Genomic DNA, 27,202 nt, shown 5'->3' with positions numbered 1-27,202 from the left:
GGTCCGATTTCTGCACCCCCAGACAAAGAGGGTAGATGACTAGACAACATTGGGAAGAGGTTTTCCTCGATGGCTAGCCTAGTGATAAGAGCTGCTAACTCACTAGCGGTGTTAGCCAGGTTCGACAGACAGCTATGGGCAGACATCTCCCCACATAATGGCCAGTTGCCAGAGAACGGAAGATCAGAGGCAAAGAAGGCGTTGCAAGAAGGTCGGCACACGTCAGTGGAACTCATAGACTGTGCAATGGACATAGCCACGACTGCATTTCGATAGCTCGCAGGTGGGGCTGCTCTTAGGAGACAAAGTTGGCTAAAGGCTACATCATTCCGGCCTGAGGTGCAGAATAAGATTTTAGATTTACCTTTCAATGGCCAGGTGTTATTCGGTAAACATATTGACGAGGCTTTACAATCTATCAAATCTGACACTGATACGGCAAGATCATTAGGGACTCTCCAGTTTTGAAAGCCTTCATTTTGAGCTAGAGGACGTGGCCAACCTTCATTTAGAGGAGGATATCAGCAGTATAGGTATTCCACCTATCCTTCCTCTTCTCAACAGTTCTGTCAATATTTCCCACAAAGGCAGCCACCGCAAGCAGCTTATGGTAGATCTGGCAATAGGGGACGCTCAACTCGCACTGCTAAAGACTCGGCTCGTAGAGCCTGATACATCTGAGGCGCCAGCTACACCCAACTCTCCTCCTCTGGTTCTAGGCGGAAGGATATCCCTCTTCCTCAAGCAATGGCAAGTCATCACATCAGACAAGTGGGTCCTCCGATTAGTAAAACAGGGCCACACTCTGAAATTTATCCAACAGCCTACCTCTAATCCTCCTCGCAGGACTCCTTCAAGGTACCCAGAACAATTCAAGAAGGAGATCAACAAGATGCTCCTCAAAGGAGCCACAGAGAAGGTACCTCGGTCACAGCGTGGAAGAGGGTTTTATTCCAGGTTCTTTCTCATTCGCAAGAAGTGGAAAGATTGGAGGCCGATCCTCGATCTAAGGGAACTAAACATCTACTTAAAAAAGCAATTGTTCCGCATGATCAGCCTGCAGGATGTCCTCTTGCGTCTGGACCAGGGAGATTTCATGTCTACACTAGACCTAAAAGACGCATATTTCCACATTCCCATCCACCCTGCCCACAGACAATACCTGAGATTCATGGTAGCCGGAAGCCATTTTCAATTTCATGTCCTCCCCTTTGGCCTAAAATCAGCTCCCAGGATATTCATCAAATGCCTACCGCCAATCATAGCCTTCCTCAGGGGGAGGAAACACCAAATGTTTCCATATCTCGACGATTGGCTGATAAAAGCAAGCACCTACGCAGGAGCGCACAGATCAACAAGAAGGTGCGTTTCCTTTCTAAGCAGTTTAGGCCTCACCATCAACTAGGAGAAGTCCAAACCTCTGCCAGCACGCAGTATCACCGTTTTAAGGGCAGACCTGGACACACAATCCACCATGGCGTGTCCTACAGTAGAGAGGCAACAAAAGTTACTGACACTAGCAAAGTCAATACAGGGAAGAAGCTGCGTTTCTGTCCGCCTGTTCAAATCCCTGTTGGGTATGATGTCATCATGCATATCTCTGGTTCCTCTCTGCAGACTAAAAATGTGTCCGTTACAGGAGCAACTCAACCGTCAATGGCTCCAGGTTTCGGGGAGCTTCGAAGATCGAATAGACATAACCCCAGCAATAGCCAAAGCCCTGACATGGTGGTCTCAAAAGCATCATCTGTCCATCAGCCCTTCCTTTTTACATCGTCCAGCTCCATGGACCATCACTACGGACGCATCTCTGGAGGGCTGGGGAGCCGTGTTGCAGGATCTACAAGTAAGTGGCAAGTGGCCACTAGAGTTAAGAGTGATGCACATCAATCTGCTAGAGCTCAGAGCAGTGTATCTCGCTTTGCAGGCTTTTCTTCCGAAAATAGCAGAATCAGACGTAGTAATAAGAGCAGACAACACCACTACGATGCATTACCTCAACAAACAAGGAGGCACGAGATCTCTCACCCTCTCCAAGGAAGCCCAAAGAATTTGAAATTGGGCCTCGCAGCAAGGCATAACACTCACAGCTGTGCATTTGCCAGGGATAGAGAACAAGATAGCGGACTCGCTCAGTAGGCAAACATCGAGCTGCCACAAGTGGGAGCTGGACCAGTCCATAGTGGACTACATCTTTTCCCAGTGGGGAACGCCAACAAGTGGAATGCCAAATGCCAGTACTTCGCAAGCTGGCATCACCAAAAGGGATATCGGGGGAATGCGTTTTCCATAGTTTGGTCAGACATCTTTGCTTGCGCCTTTCCTCCAATTCCATTGATCCCAAGAGTCCTCACGAAGATGAAGGCAGATCCGTGCACCCTGATATTGATAGCTCCGAACTGGCCTCGTCAACACTGGTTTGCGGAGCTGATCCTCAGTCGATGCGATTGTCAGCATGGCTCCTGGGCAAAGTGAGTTTGCACATCTGAATATCCCACTGGAATATAGGGACATTTTGTCCAGAGCTACAGCAGGTAGCACTAATAAGGCTTACTCTTGCAAATGTAAACGATTTTGTGTCTGGTGTCATCAGCAGCAAATTGACCCACTATCTTCACCGCCGGAAAAAATATTGCCGTATTTATTGCACTTATCGCAAGCAGGCCTGGCACATTCCTCCATTAAGGTACATCTGGCGGCAATAGCATCATACAGGCGCTCAGACTCTTCACCCTCGCTGTATTCCTCTTGTTTAATCAAATGTTTTTTGAAAGGACTGTTCAGGGTCTTTCCTCCATTCAGACCTCCTCCTCCCTCATGGAACTTGAATATTGTTTTAGCATAGTTGATGAAGCATCCGTTTGAACCGATTCATCGTGCTTCTCTGAAATTCCTTTCTTGGAAGGTTGCTTTATTGGTGGCTCTCACATCAGCCAGACTTGTCAGTGAGGTGCAGGCCCTCTCTATACAAGAGCCGTTCTTACAGATTAAACAAGACAGACTACTGCTGCGCACAAACCCGCATTTCATCCCGAAGGTCCCTTCGGACTTCCACATCAACAAGCCGTTAGTTTTCTAAACCTTTTTTCCACATCCTTCTACTCCTGCGGAAAGAGCATTACACTCCTTCGACATTAAGAGATGTGTTAAATTCTACTTGGACAGAACTAAGGGCCAGATGTAGGTAGCCGTTTGCATGGTGCAAACTGCGAAAATCGCAGTTTGCGCCATGCAAACAGCCTAACGCGATGCTCATGCCCAAATTGCGAGTCGGCACAGACTCGCAATTTGGGAATGCGACTCGCATATAGGAAGGGGTGTTCCCTTCCTATTTGCGAGTCGCATCGCAATTCAGAATTGCTTTGTGACCGCGAATGCGGTCGCAAAGCAACTCGCAGTTACCATCAGTGTCACACTGGTGGTAACTCATTCGCGAAAGGGAAGGGGTCCCCAAGGGACCCCTTCCCCTTTGTGAATGTCAACAAAAATATTTTTTCATAGCAGGCAGTGGTCCTATGGACCACTGCCTACTCTGAAAAAACGAAACCAAATGGTTTCGGTATTTTTTTCATTTTGCAACTCGTTTTCCTTTAAGGAAAACGGGCTGCAAAATGAAAAAAAAAAAAACTTCTTTATTTAAAAAGCAGTCACAGACATGGAGGTCTGCTGACTTCAGCAGGCCACCATCCCTGTGAGTGCAGGGACTCGCTATGGGGTCGCAAAATGCGACCCACCTCAGGAATATTGATGAGTTGGGTCTTTGCGACCCCATAGCGAGTCGCAGACGGTGTCTGAGACACTGTTCTGCATCCGGGATTGCGAGTCGGAAATTGCGAGTCGGACAGACTCGCAATTTCCGAGTCGCAATCTTGGAGTTTCCTACATGTGGCCCTAAGTCCTTTCAACGCTCTAATCAATTGTTCGTAGCGTACAGTGCACCTAGACGAGGCCAACCACTCTCCAAGCAAAGTATGTCCAGATGAATCGCCTCAGCCATTCGATTCTGCCATCAAGCAGCGGGTAAACCTCTGCATTCATCAGTACATGCTCATTCTATGAGGGCAGTTTCTTCCTCAGCAGCGCTGTTCGCGGGGGTTTCCCTGCAAGACATTTGCAGAGCAGCAACATGGAAGAGCTGTCTGCTCTTACTGCATTACTGCTTGGAATCACTATCTCAAGGAGAGATAGCAGTGGGCCAAGCAGTCCTCAGGAACCTCTTCAGGTGAAGGTGAGCCATCTCTTTAATCCCTCCATCCTAGATCAGGTATGAACATTGTTTATGTCTCTTATGTTCGGCTAGAGAGTTAAAGCTAAAGGAGAATAGAGAAAAGTGAAGAGAAGTGACGATGGTATTGACATACGATATTTTATTAGAAGTATTCCTTGATATATTTATATATATATATGTTCGGTGGCATGTGTAGCTGCAGATACACATGCTGTGCATATCCCGCCATCTGGTGTTGGGCTCGGAGTGTTACAAGTTGTTTTTCTTCGAAGAAGTCTTTTTGAGTCACAAGATCGAGGGACTCCTCCCATTTCGGCTCCATTGCGCATGGGCGTCGACTTCATCTTAGATTGTTTTTTTTCCGCCATCGGGTTCCGACGTGTTCCTTTTCGCTCCGTGTTTCAGGTCGGAAAGTTAGTTAGAATCTCGGAAAAATCATCGGTATTGTTTGCGTTCGGTATCGGGTTAGTTATAACAGATCGACACCGACTTTTGAAGAGCTCCGGTGGCCCTTCGGGGTTTTTTCGATCCCCCCGTTGGGGCCTGGTCAGCCCGGCCACGTGTCCCTTCAAGGCTGATGGAACGGACCCCATTCCGCTTCTGCCCAAAATGCCATAACAAGTATCCATATACAGATCAGCATCTGGTCTGTAACTTGTGTCTGTCTCCAGAGCACAAGGAGGATACCTGTGAAGCCTGTCGAGCGTTTCGGTCGAGGAAGACATTAAGAGACCGAAGAGCAAGAAGACTGCAGATGGCGTCGGCGCCGACAGGACAAGGGCGTTTCGAGGAGGAAGAAGAAAGCTTCTCCATCCATGAATCGGACGAGCTCGATCCCAAAGAAACGCCGAAAACCGTGAGTAAGACGTCGAAACATAAAACTCACGAGAAGACCACAAAAGCCCAGGGGACGCCACCGCCAGTAGGCCATGGCTTAAACCGAAAAATAGGTGACCGATCATCGGCACCGAAAAAGGGCATGCATGTGGCGAAGTCATCCGACTCCGGTCGAGATACCGCCACACAGCAATCTCGGGCCCGAGACAGTGGCACCGAAATGGTTCGGCACCGAGAAACCACGACGCCGAAAATAAAGAAGGTTGCCTCAGAGCCCAAAAAGGCGACCGAAAAGATTTCGATTCCGAAACATCCAGCCTCGGAACCGAAAACAGGTTCCTACACAGAGGAACAGGGATTGTCCTCCCAGATGCAAGGACATAAGTTCGGAGAGGAACTTCAATCTGTTGAGCCAGACTACACTCAAAGAAGGCTCCACATTCAAAAAGACACAGGGAAGATAAGCACTCTTCCCCCAATTAAGATGAAAAGAAGACTTGCCTTTCAAGAAAAGGACAAGCAGCCACAGGCAAAGGTGGCAAGACAAACAACTCCACCACTGTCTCCACCACCATCAATACACACATCACCGGTAGCCACTCCACCACTGATGCAATCTCCGACTCATACTGCAAAGAGTCAAGATGATCCTGATGCTTTGGACTTTTATGATGCTCCTGTATCAGATAACAGCCCAGACTGTTACCCTACAAGGCCGTCGCCACCTGAAGACAGTACATCCTACACGCAGGTGGTCTCAAGGGCAGCTGCGTTTCATAACGTCACCTTGCATTCAGAACCAATTGAGGATGACTTTTTATTCAATACACTCTCCTCCACTCATAGCCAATACCAAAGCTTACCTATGCTCCCAGGAATGCTAAAACATTCAAAACAAATATTTCAGGAGCCTGTTAAAGGCAGAGTCATAACTCCAAGGGTGGAAAAAAAGTACAAGCCACTACCAACAGACCCTGTTTATATTACGCAGCAATTAACACCAGATTCTGTGGTTGTTGGGGCAGCTCGCAAGAGAGCAAACTCTCATACCTCGGGAGATGCACCACCTCCAGACAAGGAGAGTCGCAAATTCGATGCTGTGGGTAAAAGAGTTGCAGCACAAGCAGCAAACCAATGGCGTATTGCCAATTCACAAGCACTTTTGGCAAGATACGATAGAGCTCATTGGGAAGAAATGCAGCATTTCATAGAACACTTACCCAAAGAGGTCCAGAAAAGGGCACAACAAGTGGTAGAAGAAGGACAAAGTATCTCCAATAATCAGATACGGTCATCAATGGACGCAGCAGATACAGCTGCAAGGACAGTAAATACTGCAATAACAATAAGGAGACACGCATGGTTGCGTACGGCAGGGTTCAAGCCGGAAATACAACAAGCCGTGCTGAATTTGCCCTTTAATGAACAGCAGTTGTTTGGGCCGGAAGTCGACACTGCTATTGAAAAACTCAAAAAAGATACTGATACCGCAAAAGCCATGGGCGCACTCTTCTCCCCACAAAGCAGAGGCACATTTCGCAAAACACCATTTAGCGGAGGGTTTCGAGGTTAACCTACAGAGGCCACAACCTCACAAGCAAGGCCCACTTATCAAAGCCAATACCAGCGGGGAAGTTTTCGGGGGCAATAAAGAGGGGCACAATACCAAAAAAATAGAGGAAAGTTCCAAAGCCCCAAAACCCCTCAAAGCAAACAGTGACTTCCAAGTCACACATCCCCAACACCTAACACCTGTGGGGGGGAGACTAAGACAATTTTACAAACATTGGGAGGAGATAACAACAGACACTTGGGTACTAGCAATTATCCAGCATGGTTACTGCATAGAATTTCTCAAATTCCCTCCAAACGTACCACCGAATACACACAATATGTAAAAACAACATATAGATCTTCTAGGACTAGAAGTTCAGGCATTACTACTAAAAGAAGCAATAGAATTAGTACCAGAACACCAGAAAGGAACAGGAGTTTACTCTGTACTTTCTCATACCCCAAAAAGACAAGACTCTGAGACCTATATTAGATCTCCGAACATTAAATACCTACATCAAATCAGATCACTTTCACATGGTGACATTACAAGACGTGATCCCACTACTCAAACAACAAGACTGCATGACAACACTAGACCTAAAGGATGCATATTTCCATATACCGATACATCCTTCACACAGAAAGTACTTAAGGTTTGTATTCCAAGGAATACATTACCAATTCAAGGTGTTGCCATTCGGAATAACAACTGCACCAAGAGTTTTTACAAAGTGCCTAGCAGTCGTAGCTGCACATATCAGAAGGCAGCAAATACATGTGTTCCCGTACCTAGACGATTGGTTAATCAAAACCAACACTCTAGAAAGGTGTTCACAACACACAAAATATGTAATAAAAACCCTCCACAAACTAGGTTTCTCAATCAACTACACAAAGTCACACCTTCTGCCGTGTCAAACACAGCAATACTTAGGGGCGACAGTCAACACAGCAAAGGGTATTGCCACTCCAAGTCCACAAAGGGTTCAGGCATTTCACAATGTAATACAAGCCATGTATCCAAATAAAAAAATACAAGTCAAAAAGGTGATGAAACTCCTAGGCATGATGTCTTCATGCATAGCCATTGTCCCAAACGCAAGGTTGCACATGCAGCCCTTACAACAGTGCCTAGCATCACAGTGGTCAAAGGCGCAGGGTCAAATTCTAGATCTGGTGTTGGTAGACCGCCAAACATACACCTCGCTTCAATGGTGGAACAGTATAAATTTAAACCAAGGGCGGTCTTTCCAAGACCCAGTGCCACAATATGTAATAACAACAGATGCCTCCATGATAGGGTGGGGAGCACACCTCAATCAATACAGCATCCAAGGACAATGGGACACTCACCAAAAACAGTTTCACATAAATTACTTAGAACTATTGGCAGTATTTCTAGCGCTGAAAGGATTTCAACCCATAATAAGCTACAAACACATTCTTGTCAAAACAGACAACATGACAACGATGTATTACCTAAACAAACAGGGAGGCACACACTCAACACAGTTGTGTCTCCTGGCACAGAAAATATGGCATTGGGCGATTCACAACCACATTCGCCTAATAGCACAATTTATTCCAGGAATTCAGAACCAGCTAGCCGACAATCTTTCTCGGGATCACCAACAGATCCACAAATGGGTGATTCACACCCAAATACTGAATACTTACTTCCAGAGTTGGGGAACACCACAAATAGATCTATTTGCAACAAAGGAAAACGCAAAATGCCCAAACTTCGCATCCAGGTACCCACAAGATCAGTCTCAGGGCAATGCGTTATGGATGAGTTGGTCAGGGATATTTGCTTACGCTTTTCCCCCTCTCCCACTCCTTCCATATCTAGTAAACAAGCTGAGTCAAAACAAACTCAAACTCATACTAATAGCACCAACATGGGCAAGGCAACCTTGGTACACAACACTACTAGATCTCTCAGTAGTGCCTCATGTCAAACTACCAAACATACCAGATCTGTTAACGCAACACAAACAACAGATCAGACACCCAAATCCAGCATCGCTGAATCTAGCAATCTGGCTCCTGAAGTCCTAGAGTTCGGACATTTAGACCTTACACAGGAATGTATGGAGGTCATAAAACAAGCTAGGAAACCTACCACTAGACATTGCTATGCAAATAAGTGGAAAAGATTTGTTTATTACTGCCACAATAATCAAATTCAACCCTTACACGCATCTGCCAAAGACATCATAGGATACTTACTACATTTGCAAAAATCAAAGCTAGCTTTTTCTTCCATTAAAATACATCTTACAGCAATTTCAGCTTACCTGCAAATTACGCACTCAATTTCTCTATTTAGAATACCAGTCATAAAAGCATTTATGGAAGGTCTAAAGAGAATTATACCACCAAGAACACCACCAGTTCCTTCATGGAACCTCAACATTGTCTTAACATGACTCATGGGTCCACCTTTTGAGCCCATGCACTCTTGTGAAATGCAATACTTAACATGGAAAGTTGCATTTTTAATTGCCATCACATCTTTAAGAAGAGTAAGTGAAATTCAAGCATTTACCATACAAGAACCATTTATTCAGATACACAAGCATAAAGTAGTTCTACGAACAAATCCTACATTTTTACCAAAAGTCATATCACCGTTCCACTTAAATCAAACAGTAGAATTACCAGTGTTCTTCCCACAGCCAGACTCTGTAGCTGAAAGAGCACTACATACATTAGACATCAAAAGAGCGTTAATGTACTACATTGACAGAACAAAACTAATTCGCAAAACAAAACAATTATTTATTGCTTTCCAAAAACCTCATACAGGAAATCCAATTTTCTCAGCAAGGCATTGCTAGATGGATAGTTAAGTGCATTCAAACCTGTTATCTTAAAGCAAAAAGAGAACTGCCTATTACACCAAAGGCACACTCAACTAGAAAGAAAGGTGCTACCATGGCCTTTCTAGGAAATATTCCAATGACAGAAATATGTAAGGCAGCTACATAGTCTACGCCTCATACATTTACCAAACACTACTGTGTAGACGTGCTAACAACACAGCAAGCCACAGTAGGCCAAGCAGTACTACGAACATTGTTTCAGACAACTTCAACTCCTACAGGCTGAACCACCGCTTTTCGGGAGATAACTGCTTACTAGTCTATGCACAGCATGTGTATCTGCAGCTACACATGCCACCGAACGGAAAATGTCACTTACACTGGCATTAGTCGCTGCAGATTCACATGCGCCCACCCGCCTCCCCGGGAGCCTGTAGCCGTTTAGAAGTTGATCTTGAACATCTGTATATTTTTTAATATATATATTACTTTAAACTACATTATGTACATACCTATTCACTCCATTGCATTTGCACTATTACTAGCATATACAACTCCTACCTCACCCTCTGCGGGGGGAAAACAATCTAAGATGGAGTCGACGCCCATGCGCAATGGAGCCGAAATGGGAGGAGTCCCTCGATCTCGTGACTCGAAAAGACTTCTTCGAAGAAAAACAACTTGTAACACTCCGAGCCCAACACCAGATGGCGGGATGTGCACAGCATGTGAATCTGCAGCGACTAATGCCACGAACAGATGTACACTGGGTAAGTGACATTTTCCATATATATATATATATATGTGTGTGTGTTTTATATATGCATGTGTTTTGTGTCATACATGGTTACAATGGTACAATGTGCATAAGTATTGCTCACTACTCTGATTCAAGCATGTGAATCTATGAAAGTTCCAATACTGGAGTAAGAAAATTAGTTACTTACCTATAACTGTAGTTCTCCAGTATTGGAATCTTTCATAGATTCACATGCGACCCACCCATCTCCCTGGAGAAGCTCACTTTCACCTCTCTCTCTCTCTCTCTCTCTCTCTCTCTCTTTTCCTTTCTTTAGCACACATGTGCTTGGAAAATCTGAGGTGCTGGAGCTTCCAGAGGGTGGTGTTGTCTGATTGGTAGATGCTCAAGTTTGGTCCTTTTCCTAAAATGACTCTGAGAGACTGTTAAATTGAAGAGGCCTAGGGCCCTTTTGTTAATATATTTCAACACTACTTGTGTAATTTGTACCGGGGGCTCCCATCTCGACGATGGGGAATGATTCAAGCATGTGAAACTATGAAAGATTCCAATATTGGAGAACTACAATTACAGGTAAGTAACTAATTGTCTTCTCCTACCCCAACTACTGCTCCTCCTGTTTAGTTTACACCTACTTGCAACACTTACCCCCACTGCCAGAATACTAAGAGTTCAGCTTCCCCTACTTCTGATCTCCTAAATCTGGATTTAATTTAATTCCTACTAAATAATTTCAACACAGTACAACAAAACCAAACATTTGGTTGTGAATTTTTATAAATAATTTCTTATATCTGATTTCTCAATTAACTTTCTTTCTGCTTAGGTACGGATTTGATAAGGAGCGTTGTGTGTCTGCACTGAAGCTTTGTGAGTATGATTTGGGAAAGTCCTTGGAACATTTAATGCAGCTCTGCCTTTCAGAAACTTTTGGTGGAAGGATCAAACCTCCTGAGACAGCTGGAGTTGTCAGCATGGCAGAATGTATGGACCGCAGGCAGGAAGAAGCCTTTGTTCTCCAGTCAATTTGTGGAGACAAATTTATGGAAAGGATTCAAAATAGGGTCTGGACCATTGGGCTGGAGCTAAATTACCTCACAGCCATGCTGCACAAACCCAGCAAGCGTGAGAGTGCTAAAGAACAGATGAAACAGAATTCAAGAGATTTGTGTCGGTTTATGCTGAGAGGAGATTGCAGATTTGGTGCACGATGTAAGTTTAGACATGACATTTCAAAACAAACAAAGGCTCAGAAAGATGATGCCCATCTCAACACCCATTGGCAAGGGGAATTTTTATATGACCTTGAAATACGATTCCCTGCTGATAATAAGTACCCCTTCCAAGCACCGCTTGTGGCTTTTCATTCCACTAATGAGGATCTACCTTTGGCTTGCCGTTTGCACATTGCGGAGTTCCTCTTCAGTAAGGCATTAGAAATGGCAGAGAGGTGCGAACCCGTGGTGTATGCATTGATGACCTACCTGGAAGATGAAGACGAAATAACCAGACTTCTCACTAAAACCCACCACAAATATAGTGTACCTCCGCCTTTGATAACCCTTAGTTCAGTGGGTGCATCCTCGGACCGGGCGAGCACAGTAGTTAGAAAACCTGTGCCTCAAGAGGCTCCTTTGATTTCAAATCAGCATTCAGAAGGTACGTAGAAGCCCTATATATTTTTACAGGGGATGGCTAGTCTTGTGTTTATGCATTTCCTGATAAAATGTGTGGTTCATGATAACTTGTAAGTGGTCTTTTATTTTGTGCAGATACATTAGTTTGTACAAATTAGAATGTATATTGTTTTTAAACTTTCTGTATAGTTTGAGGTTTGATATCTCATCAAACAGTGCACAATAAAGTCTGATTTTGCTACAATTGGTCTGAAATAATTCTAGAAAAGTGTGCGGACAACACCCATTAGGAAAAACCCATATCTTTGGCATTTCTAGACTTTGGACTTTCAGGGAAACATTTCCTTGGTTAGCATTCTGTCATTTGTTTTGCTGTTTATGAAATGCAACAAAGAATGGGGGATATTCAAAACACAAAAATCTCCAGATCTTTCATCAAACGTTGAAGGTGCAATGAGATATTGAGGCAGAGTTTCCACAAATCCCTACCGGTTAATGTGCTAAAAACAAGAAAAAATAGTGTGTCAGTTTTTGAGGGGACACAAAATACGGAATAGGTATATGTGTTTGAACAACCTAATATTGTGTAAAATAAAAATCTGGCACACAGGTGAGCGAAACATTTGGCAGTAAAAAGGTTAAAGAAACAATAACTGGGCCCAATCTAATACAAACAGTTATTGCCTTATCTTTATCCTGCCTTTTTACATTACTTTAGAGAGTGGTCATCCAGGATTTTCCCAAAGGCAGTCAAATGTTAGACCCCTTCCATCTGAGGTTTAGTCTGGGCTGAGGACAGATGACTTGCTTGTCACTCTAATAGATATGCTCTGTTATGTAGCCAACATAATGATGCCTGCCTTAAAAGTCTGTCTCCCTTGTTTGATTACATTGTTTATGAATCTTTGTTTGGCGGAGGGGTGTGGCTAGCGACCCAAGATGGCGGGCGCGATCTGATCGTGCTCCGCGGTTCATCCCCGGTTTATCAGTCCGAATAACGGCACGGGGGACTGATGACCACCGCCCATCCCGCACTCCACTGAGCGGAGCCTCCGGCATGACAGCAGCTCCAGTTGAGGCGGTGAGAGAGGCTGGGAGCTCTGTTGGAGCTGCTGTTGTTGCATGTGGGGCTGCCGGCGGTGGTCTCCCTGGAGTAGACAGGGGGAGCGGACCCGGGTGGAGGAGTGCGGCCTGTGGCAGCAGCTGCACTTGGGTGGGCATTGGCTGTGGTGCTGGCGCTTGGATGCCTGATTGGCCTGGGAACACCGGTGCGCCTCTGCTGCTCGCCGACCTCTTGTTAGCTGGAACTGCCCTGGGACTTCCCGTGACTCTATGCGCAAGCTAAGTGGGGCGTGGCCCTACCTCTCCATACCCTGGGCTCCCTGCGGCTACTGGCGAGTGTGTGCACGGTCACGTGCCACGGACACCTGGAGCAGACCCCCATTGGGACCGTGCCGTGTTGAGCGGAGAGGCTGCTCGTGCTGTTGTGCCCTATTGTCTTTGATGCGCATGCAAGCGGGCCTGTCTTTCTCATGCGCTTGTCGCCCAAGCGCCAGCGCCCGACCCTGTTGACGGCGGTGCCCTGCACGGAAGGGGCTCCTAGTTGACCTCCTGGCTGCCCACTATTGTTTCGTGGACCGGAGAGCAGATGATTTACTTCTGCTTGGAGGCACCCAGATGTGCTCAGTCGACTGGTCTCCTTGCCCACCTCCTATCGGTCTGTGTGCGGTTTGACCTACCTTGTGGCGCGGACGAGACGGAGGAGGGGGCTTCTCGTGCTGCTGCATCCTCCCTTCAGACGGCGCGTGCAAGCCGCCCCCTCGCCCACATTTGCTGAGACTTGGCTTGTGCCTACAGTGACGCCCTGCAGCAGCACACATAATTTCCTTGCTACAAACATGGCGGGCACTGGTCGCCTCCGCTCTTGGACTGGTGTTAAGCCCTCATCGGAAGCGCTACGTCAGGATAGTCACAAGTTGGACTCTGTGTTGGCAGCGGTGGAGCGCATAGGCGCTTCTTTGGAGCAGGCCTGCGCATCTCTGGAGGGCAAAATAGATAAGGTGACCAGCGACCTTACCTTGCTGCATGCGGACCACTGCAATCTGGCAGACAGAACATGTGCACTCGAGGACTGGCTTGGTGGGCTGGCGCCCACAACGTCTTGGCTGGAGCCTTCGCTACAGGACGCTCTGACCCGAATAGGCAAGCTGGAGTGCTGTGTTGAGGACGCTGAGAGCCGCACCCGGAGGAACAACATTCGGGTCATAGGCCTCCCGAAAGGGGTGGAGGGCCTGGATGCGGTTGCCTACTCTGAATCCAGGCTTCGAGGGTTGGTGCAGGAGGGATCTTTGACGCCTTTCTTCTCGGAGCGAGCGCATAGGGTCCCTACCAGGGCGCGGCCACCAGGGAACGGACCACGTCCCTTTCTGCTCCGTCTACTTCACTATGCAAACAGAGATATTATTCTCCAAGTGGTCAGGTCGTCGCCCCCGATCCGAGTGGACAATGCCCAGGTCATGCTGTTTTCTGATTATACGCTGGCTGTACAGAGAGAACGCGCCTCATATCTGCCTTTAAAACGTAAGCTCCGGGCCCTTGGCCTCACGTACTCCCTCCTATTCCCAGCCAAACTTCGCATAACATCCAAGAACAAGTCTCACTTTTTTACCACACCAGAGTCGGCATGGGAGTGGCTGGAATGTACTGGTCGAATCAGTGGACGAGACCCAGAGACGGATCCACCAATAATGCAAGGCCACCGCTCCCAAAAGAGACAAAACCGTAGAAATCGAACGGCCACCCGAAGAAGGTGAAGCATGTCCCCGATCTGGAGCAGATCATACAGGAGCGTCGCTGCGCACTGCAGTCAGCAGCAGCTATTAATGTACTCCCGGTTGGTTCAGAAGCGGAGACTGAACTCTCACAGTCCAACAGTGAGGAACCTTCCTCTCTTGAGCACTCCTCCGAGATGGGATCCCTGGCGCACCTAGTGGTGACACCCCAGACGCCAGATGATCTGCTCTAATGTCTTTACATTGACATCTGCCTGCTGATATCACTCCCGGATGATATCCTTGGGAGATTGTTCTCCCTCAATTGTTGCAATTTCTATAATTGGGAATGGTGCCTGTACTACCTACTCCATGACCCGACGGAGACTCTGACCACTATGAAACTGTCCTTGACGTCCCTGGTCGCTGGCGGTGGCCCCCTGTGGGGTGCTTCGCGCTCCTGTACCCCTCATGCATTTACTCGCTTCACCTCCATTGGCCCCCCTCCATTCATATTATTCAGGGAACCTGCTCTACCTTACGATCACCTACAACTTACCTGGCCTACCCCCCTCTCCTAATAGTGGAGACTTGTTGTTCATACCTGTTTAGTTGACTCTACGGGTTGCTCGGTTTGGGCAGATACCAGTTGTCCCTCTGCTCTAATGGTATTTTTTTTGTTAGTTTTGGAATTGAGTCTGGAACTTCTCAGCCTACCGATTTGCCGGAGCCCCGCTGTTATCAATACAGCTTCTCACATACGTGACACCCATCTGTTTAGTCGATATCGTTATCATGACCCGCCATGAACTCCTATTCCGCTCTTACATGGAATGTGCGCGGCATGCACACGCCTGCGCGCAGATATTCCATATTCCCATATCTTAAAAGACACTCAATACAAATAGCTTTCTTGCAAGAAACACATCTGGCACAGCCCGAGGTGCCTCGCTTGCAGCGACGACGGAGGGAACAGCTCAATGCAACAGGTTACTCTTCCTACGCCAGGGGTGCTTTGGTTTGGATCAGGCCGGGCACCCCCTTTATAGCATAGGATCAAATTGTTGACGAGCAGGGACGCTATGTCTTGGTGCAACGGCGACTTGCGGGCTGAGCCCTAGTGTTGGGCTCCCTATATGCACCAAACTCAGATCAGGCCTCCTTTCTCCACTCCCTGTCCAATCAGCTTTCGAGATGGAGTGGCTACCGTTGGTTATTGGGGGGGACTTCAGTAGTGTGCTGGATCCCGACTTGGACCGATCCTTCACTCCATTGCCAACGGCGCCTACTGTGGTTGCTGCACATGCGCTAGACACCTGGCTCCAGAATTGGTGCCTGCTGGACATTTGGCGCCACCGTAACGCTACCGCCAAAGTCTACTCATACTACTCCGCCACGCATCACTTGCATGTTCGTCTTGATAGACTTCTATGCACAACTAATTTCTATCCTGAAGTGTTGGATACGGACTATTTAGGTCATACTCATTCGGATCACAAGATCACAACCCACAGCTCCTGCGACTAGGATGGGACATCTCTCCCTCAAGTATCCCTACCTTGAGGCTCCGAACTGAGCTCCTGGAGGATGCAGCATTTAGAGCGTCATTGGAGGGGGCGATCACCGAATACTCCGAAGATAACACAGGCATGGCGTCCTCCAGTTTGATTGAGTGGGATGCATTTAAGGTCTACGTTAGGGGCCATTGCATGGCTACACAGTGGAATCTGCGATGCTCTATTGAAAGTGCTCTCCCACAGATGGAACGGACTTTGCTGCAACTTGAGCAGGATGCTACTCAAAACCCTAGAGGGGTGGCGCAATTATCATCAGGCTGAGTTGAGCATATATCCTTTTTAGAGTGGATACGCTGCTTAAACTATGCAGCCCACTCAGCACGCACACATGCTTCTGCTGACAAGTCAGGCAGGCTTTTAGCCTGGCTGACCCGGCGGGAGCAAGACCAGGGTCTGGTTGTGGAGCTTTGCTCAGTGACCGGGAGTGTACTTTACACTCCCTTGGAGATCCATTCTGAGTTTACACAATACTATGGCACACTCCACAGCTCTACGACACCGCTGAACCAACGAGCCTGTGAAGATTTTTTCTCGTCATTCACCCTGCCCTGCTTAACGGACGCTCAATGGGAGGACCTGGAGGAACCGCTGAAGCTTTCCGAGATCCAGGGCAATACTCATGCTCTATCTGCGGGCTGAACCCCTGGTCCGGATGTCCTTCCGGCCGACTTCTACAAAACCTTCTCTGCAACCCTTGCGCCTCACCTCCTTCATTTATACGAGGAATCTATACAAGGGGCATCTCTGTCAGTATCTCAAAGAGAGGCGCTGCTGGTATCGCTCCTTAAACCAGACAGGGACCCATCGGAACTTGCCTCCTACAGACCACTGGCGATGCTCAATATTGATTATAAAATTCTAACTAAGGCTCTGGGACACGCTTGGCACCACTGGTCTCGCACCTTGTTCACACTGATCAAAATGGAATAGTACCCGCACAAGATACTTCTCATAATATCGGGCACCTATTCCGTATCATGAGATACTCGACACGAGACTGGCCGCAAGCAGGGTGCCTTGCCCTTGACTTGAAAAAGGCCTTTGACTCACTGGAGTGGCCGTATCTTTTTGAAGCTTTATGGCGGTTTGGCCTTGGCCCACATTTCTTGCGAATGGTTAAACTTTTATATACCTGCCCTGGGATTCGGGTCAAGATAGGTGGTTACATCTCCAACCCAGTTGAAGTGCACAGAGGCACGAGACAGGGCTGCTCCCTTTCCCTGTTACTGTTCTCCCTAGCAATGGAGCGTTTGGCCGTGGAGCTTCGCAGCCGGGGCCTCCACTGGAGTATCGTGCTGGGTGACCGTTTACATACTGTATCACTATATGCTGATGACCTCCTTTTGTTTTCAGAGACATTGCTAATATCCCTTTGGCGATCGGGATCATTCTGCAGCACTTCGCAACTCTCTCTGGCCTGCGTGTCAACTGGGCGAAATCATGCCTTTTCCCCTTCGACCCAGAACTTCAGAATCCGGAGTTGTGCCTTTCTGGCATTGATGTCCCTTGGCAGCCACGGACGTTCCGATATTTAGGCATCCAAATATATCATCAGAAGGAGGATCTATACGATGGAAATCTTGGAAGGGCAGTGGCATCCATCCGCTTCCAAATGACCTTCTGGCAATCGCTGCAGCTTTCGTTTGCAGGCCTGGTTGCCCTCCTGAAGATTATCGTGCTACCACAATTATTATACTATTTCTCTAATCTCCCATACTATATCTCAGTTAGTTTTTTTAGTGATCTGGAGCCCAGATTGTGCGAATTTATCTGGAATAAGAGTCGCTGCAGAGTAGCATTGAAAAAACTCTACTTACCTTTGGAGCACAGTGGCCTTTCGGGCCGAACCTGGAACATTACTATTTGGCCTCGCAGCTTCAGTGGGTTTCCCGATGGCTAGTGGAACTTCATCTTTCCGACACGGTGACCACCTCCGAGCCCTGGACACTTCCGCGACTAACACACCTTTCCCACCCATTCACACACTCGGCGCCACCTGAGGAGCTCTTCCTTAATGTTGCCCATCGCTGTTACCGTGGGTGCCTACAACTCCCGAAAGGGGCAATCCCGTTCGCCCCGGCCTTGGCGCTGCTGGGTACACCTCGTGGCCCTGGAGTCACGTCTGCCAATGAGCTCCAGCCATGGCATGCTATGGAATTATATAAGCTAGGCGACCTTTATAGCGATGGCAAACTGACTCTGTTTCCTACATTGGTGGCTGAAACGGGTCTCCCAGTGGGACAGTTCCTGTTATATAACTTGAGGTCATTATCAAGCAGATGGGGGGACCTAACAATCTCATTTGCTAATACAATATGTGCAGATTATGGAGCATGGCAGACATCCGATTAGATGGTTCACAGATGCGCTTCGGACTTACACACAGCATGATCACGGTGCGCTGCGTGCTGCATGGGAGGAGGACTCTGGCACTCCCTTCACAGATGTGCAGTGGAGATCGGTCCTGTCCAGCCATACAACTATCCCCCGCAACTCCAGATTCCGACTCTTCCAATTCTCTATTATTCATAGAGCATATCTTACCCCGGCCTGCATTAATCGATACTTCTGCTGCATAGATGCAGCCTGCCCGCGTTGCAAACACATAAATGTAGATGTCCTCCACATGATGTGGTCTTGCCCCCTCTAACATAATTTCTGGGGCGCTGTTGTGGCCTGTTTGTGAGCATGCACGTCTCGCTCACTGTCACACACATGGGAACCTTGCGTGTTAGGCCTATTTCCTAGAAACACAAACTGCAAGGCTACTGCCAGATTCCTAGACCTTGGGCTTTTAACAGCCAAACGGCTGATAACCCGGAGATGGAAGGCTGCCGAAGCACCAACTGTGTTGGCCTGGAAACACTCCTTCCTGACATGGGCGGAAGCTGAAGGAGTGGCGCTGAGGCGAGAGGACACACTTGGCCTACGAAAATATCCCCTCTTTGGTGGCTGGGAAGCGATGTTGACATCCTTGCGTACTCCGGAGACATACACTGACCTCATTGCGGCAACTCAATAACCCCCAGCAGCCATAGTTTTTTTTCAATGTGTTGAAAGTGTCATTGGCGATTTTCTCATTTATTACACTTTAACACAAGTATCCAGATTGGTTCAGTGGTGGCACTGCCCATTTGGACACGAGTTAATCACTTTATGTGCGGACATTCCCGTAACCTTGCCGGGGAACTTCTTGCATACAGGGGAACTGAATTGCTTGTTTTGGGCTCCTTACTCCATTGAATTCCTTTGTTGTTGTATGTGTAGGAAGTTGGCTCTGTATATACTATTTCAAAGTAAGAAATAGTGTGCACAGAGTCCAAGGGTTCCCCTTAGAGTTAAGAAAGTGGCAAAAGTAGATAATTCTAATGCTCTATTTTGTGGTAGTGTGGTCGAGCAGTAGGCTTATCAGAGGGTAGTAGTGTTAAGCATTTGTTGTACACACACAGGCAATAAATGAGGAACACACACTCAAAGACTTACTCCAGGCCAATAGATTTTTGTATTGAAAAATATATTTTCTTAGTTTATTTTAAGAACCACAGGTTCAAGATTTACAATTAATACTTTAAATGTAAGGTACTTCGCTTAGATACTCTAGGAACTTTGAATGGAAACAATATCATGTACAGTCTTTGTAAAAATGGCAATAAGCTATTTTCAAAGTGGACACAGTGCAAAAATCAACAGTTCCTGGGGGAGGTAAGTAAAGGTTAGATTAGGAGGTAAGTAAAACACTTACAAGTCTCAGTTCTGGGGCATAGGTATTCCACCGTTGGGGGTTCAAGGCAACCCCAAAGTTACCACACCAGCATCTCAGGGCCGGTCAGGTGCAGAGTTCAAATAGGTGCCCAAAACACATAGGCGCCTATGGGGAACAGGGGTTCTCTGGTTCCAGTCTGCCATTAGGTAAGTACCTGCATCCTCGGGGGGCAGACAAGGGGGGTTTTGTAGAGCACTGGGGGGGACACAAGCAGGCACACAAAACACACCCTCAGCGGCACAGGGGCAGCCGGGTGCAGTGTGCAAAGCAGGCGTCAGGTTTTAGATTGAAAACAATGGAGGGACCCGGGGGTCACTCTAGCGTTGCAGGCAGGCACAAGGGGGGGGCTTCTTGGGACAGCCACCACCTGGACTAGGCAGAGGGTCGCCTCGGGGTCGCTCCTGCACTGAGGTTCGGTTCCTTTAGGTCCTGGGGACTGCGGGTGCAGTGTTAGTTCCGGGCGTCGGGTCCCTTGTTACAGGCAGTCGTGGTCAGGGGGAGCCTCCGGATTCTCTCTGCAGGTGTCGCTGTGGCGGCTCAGGGGGGTCGTCTCTGGTTACTCACTGGCTCGCAGTCGCCGGGGAGTCCTCCCTGAGGTGTTGGTTTTCTGCAGGTTGAGCCGGGGCATCGGGTGCAGAGTGTAGAGTCTCATGCTTCCGGCGGGAAACGTGAAGTCCTTGGAAGTTGCTTCTTTGTTGCAAAGAAGTAGCTGGTTTTGAACAGGGTCGTTGTTCACTGCAGTTTCTTGGTCCTGTAGTCCAGGGCAGTCCTTTGAGGCTTCATAGGTCGCTGGTACCTGTCGGATGCGTCGCTGGAGCAGGTTTTCGAAGTTGGAGACAGGCCGGTAGGGATGGGGCCAAATCAGTTGTCGTCTTCCTCCTTCTCTGCAGGCTTGTAGGTCAGCAGTCCTCCTTCTTTCTTCAGGTTGCAGGAATCTGATTCCTTGGGATCTGGGGAGCCCCTAAATACTGAATTTAGGGGTGTGTTTAGGTCCGGAGGGCAGTAGCCAATGGCTACTGTCCTGCAGGGTGGCTACACCCTCTTTGTGCCTCCTCCCTGAGGGGAGGGGGGGCACATCCCTAATCCTATTAAGGGAATCCTCCAAAACCAAGATGGAGGATTTCTAAAGGCAGGGGTCACCTCAGCTCAGGGCACCTTAGGGGCTGTCCTGACTGGTGGGTGACTCCTCCTTGTTTTTCTCATTATCTCCTCTGGACTTGCCACCAAAAGTGGGGGCTGTGTCCAGGGAGCGGGCATCTCCACTAGCTGGAGTGCCCTGGGGCATTGTAACACGAAGCTTGAGCCTTTGAGGCTCATTGCTAGGTGCTACAGTTCCTGCAGGGGGGGAGGTGTTAAGCATCTCCACCCAGAGCAGGCTTTGTTTCTGGCCTCAGAGAGCACAAAGGCTCTCACCCCAGGGGGTCAGAAACTCGTCTCTCAGCAGCAGGCTGGCACAGACCAGTCAGTCCTGCACTGAACAATTGGGTAAAATACAGGGGGCATCTCTAAGATGCCCTCTGTGTGCTTTTTTTAATAAATCCAACACTGGCAACAGTGTGGGTTTATTATTCTGAGAAGTTTGATACCAAACTTCCCAGTATGCAGTGTAGCCATTATGGAGCTGTGGAGTTCGTTTTTGACAAACTCTCAGACCATATACTTAATATGGCCACAACTGTACTTACAATGTCTAAGAATAGACTTAGACACTCTAGGGGCATATTGGTCATGCAGCTATACCCTCACCTGTGGTATAGTGCACCCTGCCTTAGGGCTGTAAGGCCTGCTAGAGGGGTGACTTACCTATGCCACAGGCAGCATTTTGTGTGCATGGCATCCTAAGGGGGCTGCCATGTCGACTTTGCCTTTTTCTCCCCTCCAACACACACAATCTGCAATGGCAGTGTGCATGTTTTAGGTGAGGGGTCCCTTAGGGTGGCACAACATATGCTGCCGCCGTTAGGGACCTTCCCTGGTCACAGGGCCCTTGGTACCACTGGTACCTTTTACAAGGGACTTATATGTGTGCCAGGGGTGTGCCAATTGTGGAAACAATGGTACATTTTAGGTGAAAGAACACTGGTGCTGGGGCCTGGTTAGCAGGGTCCCAGCACACTTCTCAGTCAAGTCAGCATCAGTATCAGGCAAAAAGTGGGGGTTAAATGCAACAGGGAGCCATTTCCTTACAGTATGTTACTGTTTTGCTTAACATTGCCCTAGAATTCGCGTTTACACACAAATCCATAGTCATTCTCACTGTCATTTAGTGGAGCAATAGAGTTGCTGGATACTTTAAGGTTTATGTTCGAACACATGTAGTTTGCCATTTAATGCACAAACCATTAATGTTGAAGCCTCCACAGACACTACTGGTTGTAATATGTAGTTCACATGTTCTGGTAGCCAACACAACAGTTCTTCGTACTAGTTGCTGTTCACTATACCACCCATTGTGAATCTTATTGCCCCACAGGATACGCGACTACTGAGCTATTCTGTTATAAGCAATGACATTACTGTATTGTTCTGTTCTGTTACTATTAATAAACAATAAAAAGATTCATGCAAAAAAATGAATCTTTGTTTGGCTTCCTCCCAGGGATAAGAATTTGATCCTCTATTCTTTGCTGGATATTCCCCTGACATGTAGTGGGACCTTATAACTTCTTCCTTAGCTTAGAATTATTTAATGCATATTTGCACCCCTTCCTAGGTGAATGTCAAATTGCAGCATTTCACTGATTTTTACCTACAATTAGGTATACCTTAAAATTGATGTTAAGTACTTGGCAGCCCTATTCTCTTAAGAGCTGTCTTGCTGCCATTCATTTTGTTTTAGGACAGTTGAACTTGTATGAAGATAATGTGGTGTAAAATTTGAGCTTTCGGTGTGTGATCAGTTGGGTCTGTGAGGAACAAGGGAGTCCAGACTGATAACTAATTATTCCATGCACAAATTGAAGTTCTGTTACCACCAGATCTGCATTTTAAGTCCGCTGTTTTATACTACCCAATTTAGATCCTCATTTTTTCACAGCTTCCAAATAGCATTTTTGCAATTGTCTTGATAATCCAGCGGCATTGTTTGCAGAACAGAAATACTCATCTTGGTACCATACTTTTTCATATTAGCACACTAGACACGTTTCTTTGCAACTTCACTGGCTTCATGTTAGCTAGAGGCCTAAGTTCAAATCCCTGTGTTTGGTACATAAAAACCTTTCTTTACTTGGCCATGCTTCCCCTATCAGTCATTTAAATGCTACAAGTAAAAAAACAGCTCCAGCTACACAACCTCGAAAGGCCCTCTCAAAGACAACAAATTAATGAAGGCCCATATGACGGGGAGGTATCAGAAGGGTGCTTGACGTTTGCAATTCAGACCTTTATTATATCGAAAACCTCCTCTCAGAATTGCAGAAAAATCCCCTATATTTCACAAGCAGTCGAAGACTGGCTGTTTCAAAAATATCACCTTCCAGTTACACCCCCTATTACCTGTCACTTCAGCACTAAGAAGCTTTGATTGGCATACTCATGTCTCAATGAAATAGGTAAATAAATACATAAGCATGTAGAAGTTGTGATTAAGAGTAGGTGGGTGAATAGTCAATCTAGATATGCTGTCTATTAATCTATTTTATGCACATTTGTTCAAAAGATATACTTGATGTGATCATCCTGTTCCACTGAATAGCAACAGTTTCGTATTCTCCCTAATAGTTAAATGACTCAGGCACTTGAGTTTTTCTCACATTATCCAAGTGGGTTGAAGTATTCTGGTACAATTATCTGGGGTACTTATTATATTTCATTGTTTGCTCCATTCTAAATGGTGGGTTCACCTTTCTGGCTGCCACATCATAGAATTTGCTCTTTTGTTCCTGATTCTGATATAGTGTGGAGAAAGACATATTTGTTTCAACCTTTCTTAAGGACTATTTCTTTGTTCTCTTTCTAGTAATAAAAGAGGTGATGTTCTTTCCAGAAGAGGATGACGATGCGGATGAAGTAGAATCTGAAGATGTAATTGTGGAGAATGAAAGCTATGTGAATCTCAAGAAGAAATTGTCCAGAAAGTACAACTGGCAGCCAAAAAGTGTCCTTGCAGAAAATCTTAAAATTTGCAAACACTTTAGATTGAAACAGGTACAGTGTGTGTTTGTCACTGTGTGTCCATTTCGCTATGCATACATCTATAAAGAGTCCATAGCTACTAAATTGCAGATGGTAGAAGCTCTGCCCTCTTGATTGCCTGGTTATGATCTGAGATTACCTCCATGCTTTATTAGATGAGGTGGCGAGGCCATGAAGGAAAGGAACAAGAGTCTGCTCAATTGAAAGATTGTGCAGATACAGCAGGCAAAAGGTCAGAGTGGGAACATCACTGGGAGGTATGCTTCCTCTGGCACTGTTTCTAGATTGACTTGTGGTATCCTTGTAGTGGCCCCAGGTCAAGTCTACATGGACACTTTTACGCTGTTGAGATGGGTGCATCGCGTGGAGCACAGATCTGTGAACAAATTGAATCCCATAAAGTGAATAAGGCTAGTTGCTCATGATTGCTCGAGTAAAGCATAGAAAATAGCTGTATTAAACCCTCGTGGCTTGTGAGTCTCTGCATCAAAGCTCGCAAACGCTAGTCACAGTGGAACCTGCCAAAGACCAAACAGTTAATTACGCTAAGATACAAAGTTGCCTTAATGTCCCTTTAGGTATGGGAGTTTGAGACACCTGGTAGCTGAGTTTGTGGTTCCCTTTAAAGTGACTGTGCCTGCTGGTTCCACATACAATATATCTTTGAAACAAGTTCTTGAATGCCGCCCAAAATCAAACATACAGATAGCTATTGAGCTGCAACCTGGGGCTCCAGCAGGGATTTTGTGGCAATCAGCCCTCAAGAAAGAGCAGCCATTCTGTGTCATTGACAAGCTTCTCTTTCATTGCCTAACACTAATCAAAGATGTTGCAGATGGAACTGAAGGAGGATTTCACAAAGGAATTGCAGGAATTGGAGGTGGCTTTGTTGCTAAGAAGGAGCATCTTTTGATGGATGGCTAAATGAAAGGGGACAGTATGGTATAGTTAGAAAACAGGGTTGGTTGATTGGGCTCCATTAGCAATAGGCACAAAGAAGCAGTGATGTTCTTGCAAGTTCCAAAGGACCATGTCCTTTTGAAAAATATGGAGCAGGAAAATGGCTCAAGATGAACAGATGTACGGATTAGGAGCCTGAAAGAATGAGTAGAAGGAACTCACTTGGAAATATTTTACAGACTGGTTTATTGGAGGAGCAACGTTTGCCGTTCATGGTTGACCTGGAGCACTCTACCATAGATGTGTTGTTCATATAATACAGGATGTGAAGAATCCATTTGTCCATGGGAACAAACAGCACCCTGAAAGCAGTCAATCAAAAGTGTTTCATCCTTATAACCTTTTTAAAGTACATATCAACCTCTATGGTGCAAGGATAGGTTACAAATGTGAATAATTTAAGAAAATTGTGTAACTTGATAGGCGTCTGTTGTGGAAATATAGTGAAAAGAGCCCTGTCACTTTTAGAACTCTAGAGGCACCCCCTACCCATGATGTTTTCTACTGGCAGTTTGCCTCACCCACTCAGTTATTGTTCCAGTTTCCATGAGAACTATCTGAGAGCACTTGTGAGGTTTTATACTTCAGGCTTTTTCTTCAAAATCCTAGTCTTTGAGGTAAGATTTCATTTCACTCAACATCTTTAACAACTGTATCTTCAGTGAGATATTGTTTTCACATTTAAAGTGTGTTCCTCTCAAAATGCCTTCTCGGTTTTAAGAGGCGTCCCTCCTGTGGTAGAAAAAAGGCAGACTCCTGCCCCTCATAAGGTCTCTGTAGAGTGTCTTTCTCCATCTCACACTTCAAAGGACATCAATATCTGCCAAAAGATGTCCAAAAACTCTTAAGGACAATGAGGGCATCAGACTTTGTGAAATGCTTCAAAATATAAAGACTGAATGTAGGAAGTTGGCTCTGTATATACTATTTCAAAGTAAGAAATAGTGTGCACAGAGTCCAAGGGTTCCCCTTAGAGGTAAGATTGTGGAAAGATAGATAATTCCAATGCTCTATTTTGTGGTAGTGTGGTCGAGCAGTAGGCTTATCAGAGGGTAGTGTTAAGCATTTGTTGTACACACACAGGCAATAAATGAGGAACACACACTCAAAGACTTACTCCATGCCAATAGGTTTTTATATAGAAACATAAATTTTCTTAGTTTATTTTAAGAACCTTAGGTTCAAGATGTATAAGTAATACTTCAAATGAAAGGTATTTAACTTAGGTACTTTAGGGACTTTGAATAATCACAATAGCATGTACAGTTTAAGTTCACAGGTAAGTAAAACACTTACAGGGTTCAAAGTTGGGTCCAAGGTAGCCCACCGCTGGGGGTCCAAGGCAACCCCAAAGTTACCACACCAGCAGCTCAGGGCCGGTCAGGTGCAGAGGTCAAAGAGGTGCCCAAAACACATAGGCTTCAATGGAAACAGGGGTGCCCCGGTTCCAGTCTGCCAGCAGGTAAGTACCCCCGTCCTCGGAGGGCAGACCAGTGGGGTTTGTAGGGCACCGGGGGGGGGGGGGCGGAAGCAGGCACAGAGAGTACACCCTCAGCGGCACAGGGGCGGCCGGGTGCTGAGTGCAAACTGGCGTCAGGTTTCAGATAGGAATCGATGGGGAGACCAGGGGGTCAACGATCCAGGCAGGCACGGGGGGCTCCTCTGGGTAGCCACCACCTGGGCTAGGCAGAGGGTTGCCTGGAGGTCGCTCCTGCACTGGAGTTCGGTTCCTTCAGGTCCTGGGGCCTGCGGGTGCAGTGCTGGGTCCAGGCGTCGGGTTCCTTGTTACAGGCAGTCGCGGTCAGGGGGAGCCTCTGGATTTCCTCTGCAGGCGTCGCAATGAGGGCTCAGGGGGGTCAACTCTGGCTACTCACAGGCTCGCAGTCGCCGGGGAGTCCTCCCTGTAGTGTTAGTTTTCCGTAGGTCGAGCCGTGGACGTCGGGTGCAGAGTGGAAAGTCTCACGCTTCCGGCGGGAAACGTGGGGTCTTTAAAGTAGCTTCTTTGTTGCAGAAAGTTGCAGTTTCTTGAACAGGGCCGCTGTTCTCTGGAGCTTCTTGGTCCTGGACCCTGTTGGATGCATCGCTATTGCAGTTTTCTTCGAAGTAGGGAGACAGGCCGGTGGGGTTGGGGCCAAATCAGTCGTCGT

The 27,202-nt window shown here is 46.9% G+C and overlaps 1 protein-coding gene across 1 annotated transcript in view; it reads left to right on the top strand.

Annotated features, from left to right (window-relative positions):
* DHX57 (DExH-box helicase 57) overlaps nt 1-27,202 on the top strand; it is a 531,935-nt gene that overhangs the window by 107,712 nt on the left and 397,021 nt on the right. Inside the window, exons 5-6 of the mRNA XM_069235106.1 lie at nt 11,037-11,869; nt 23,920-24,107. Coding sequence (XP_069091207.1) covers nt 11,037-11,869; nt 23,920-24,107 — 1,021 coding nt within the window. The remainder of the gene's footprint in view (nt 1-11,036; nt 11,870-23,919; nt 24,108-27,202) is intronic.

The sequence above is a fragment of the Pleurodeles waltl genome, chromosome 5 (assembly GCF_031143425.1).
Source record: "Pleurodeles waltl isolate 20211129_DDA chromosome 5, aPleWal1.hap1.20221129, whole genome shotgun sequence".
Taxonomy (NCBI): Eukaryota; Metazoa; Chordata; class Amphibia; order Caudata; family Salamandridae; genus Pleurodeles; species Pleurodeles waltl.
Note: the sequence above shows the minus strand (reverse complement) of the source record. Positions and strands in the feature narration are given on the sequence as shown.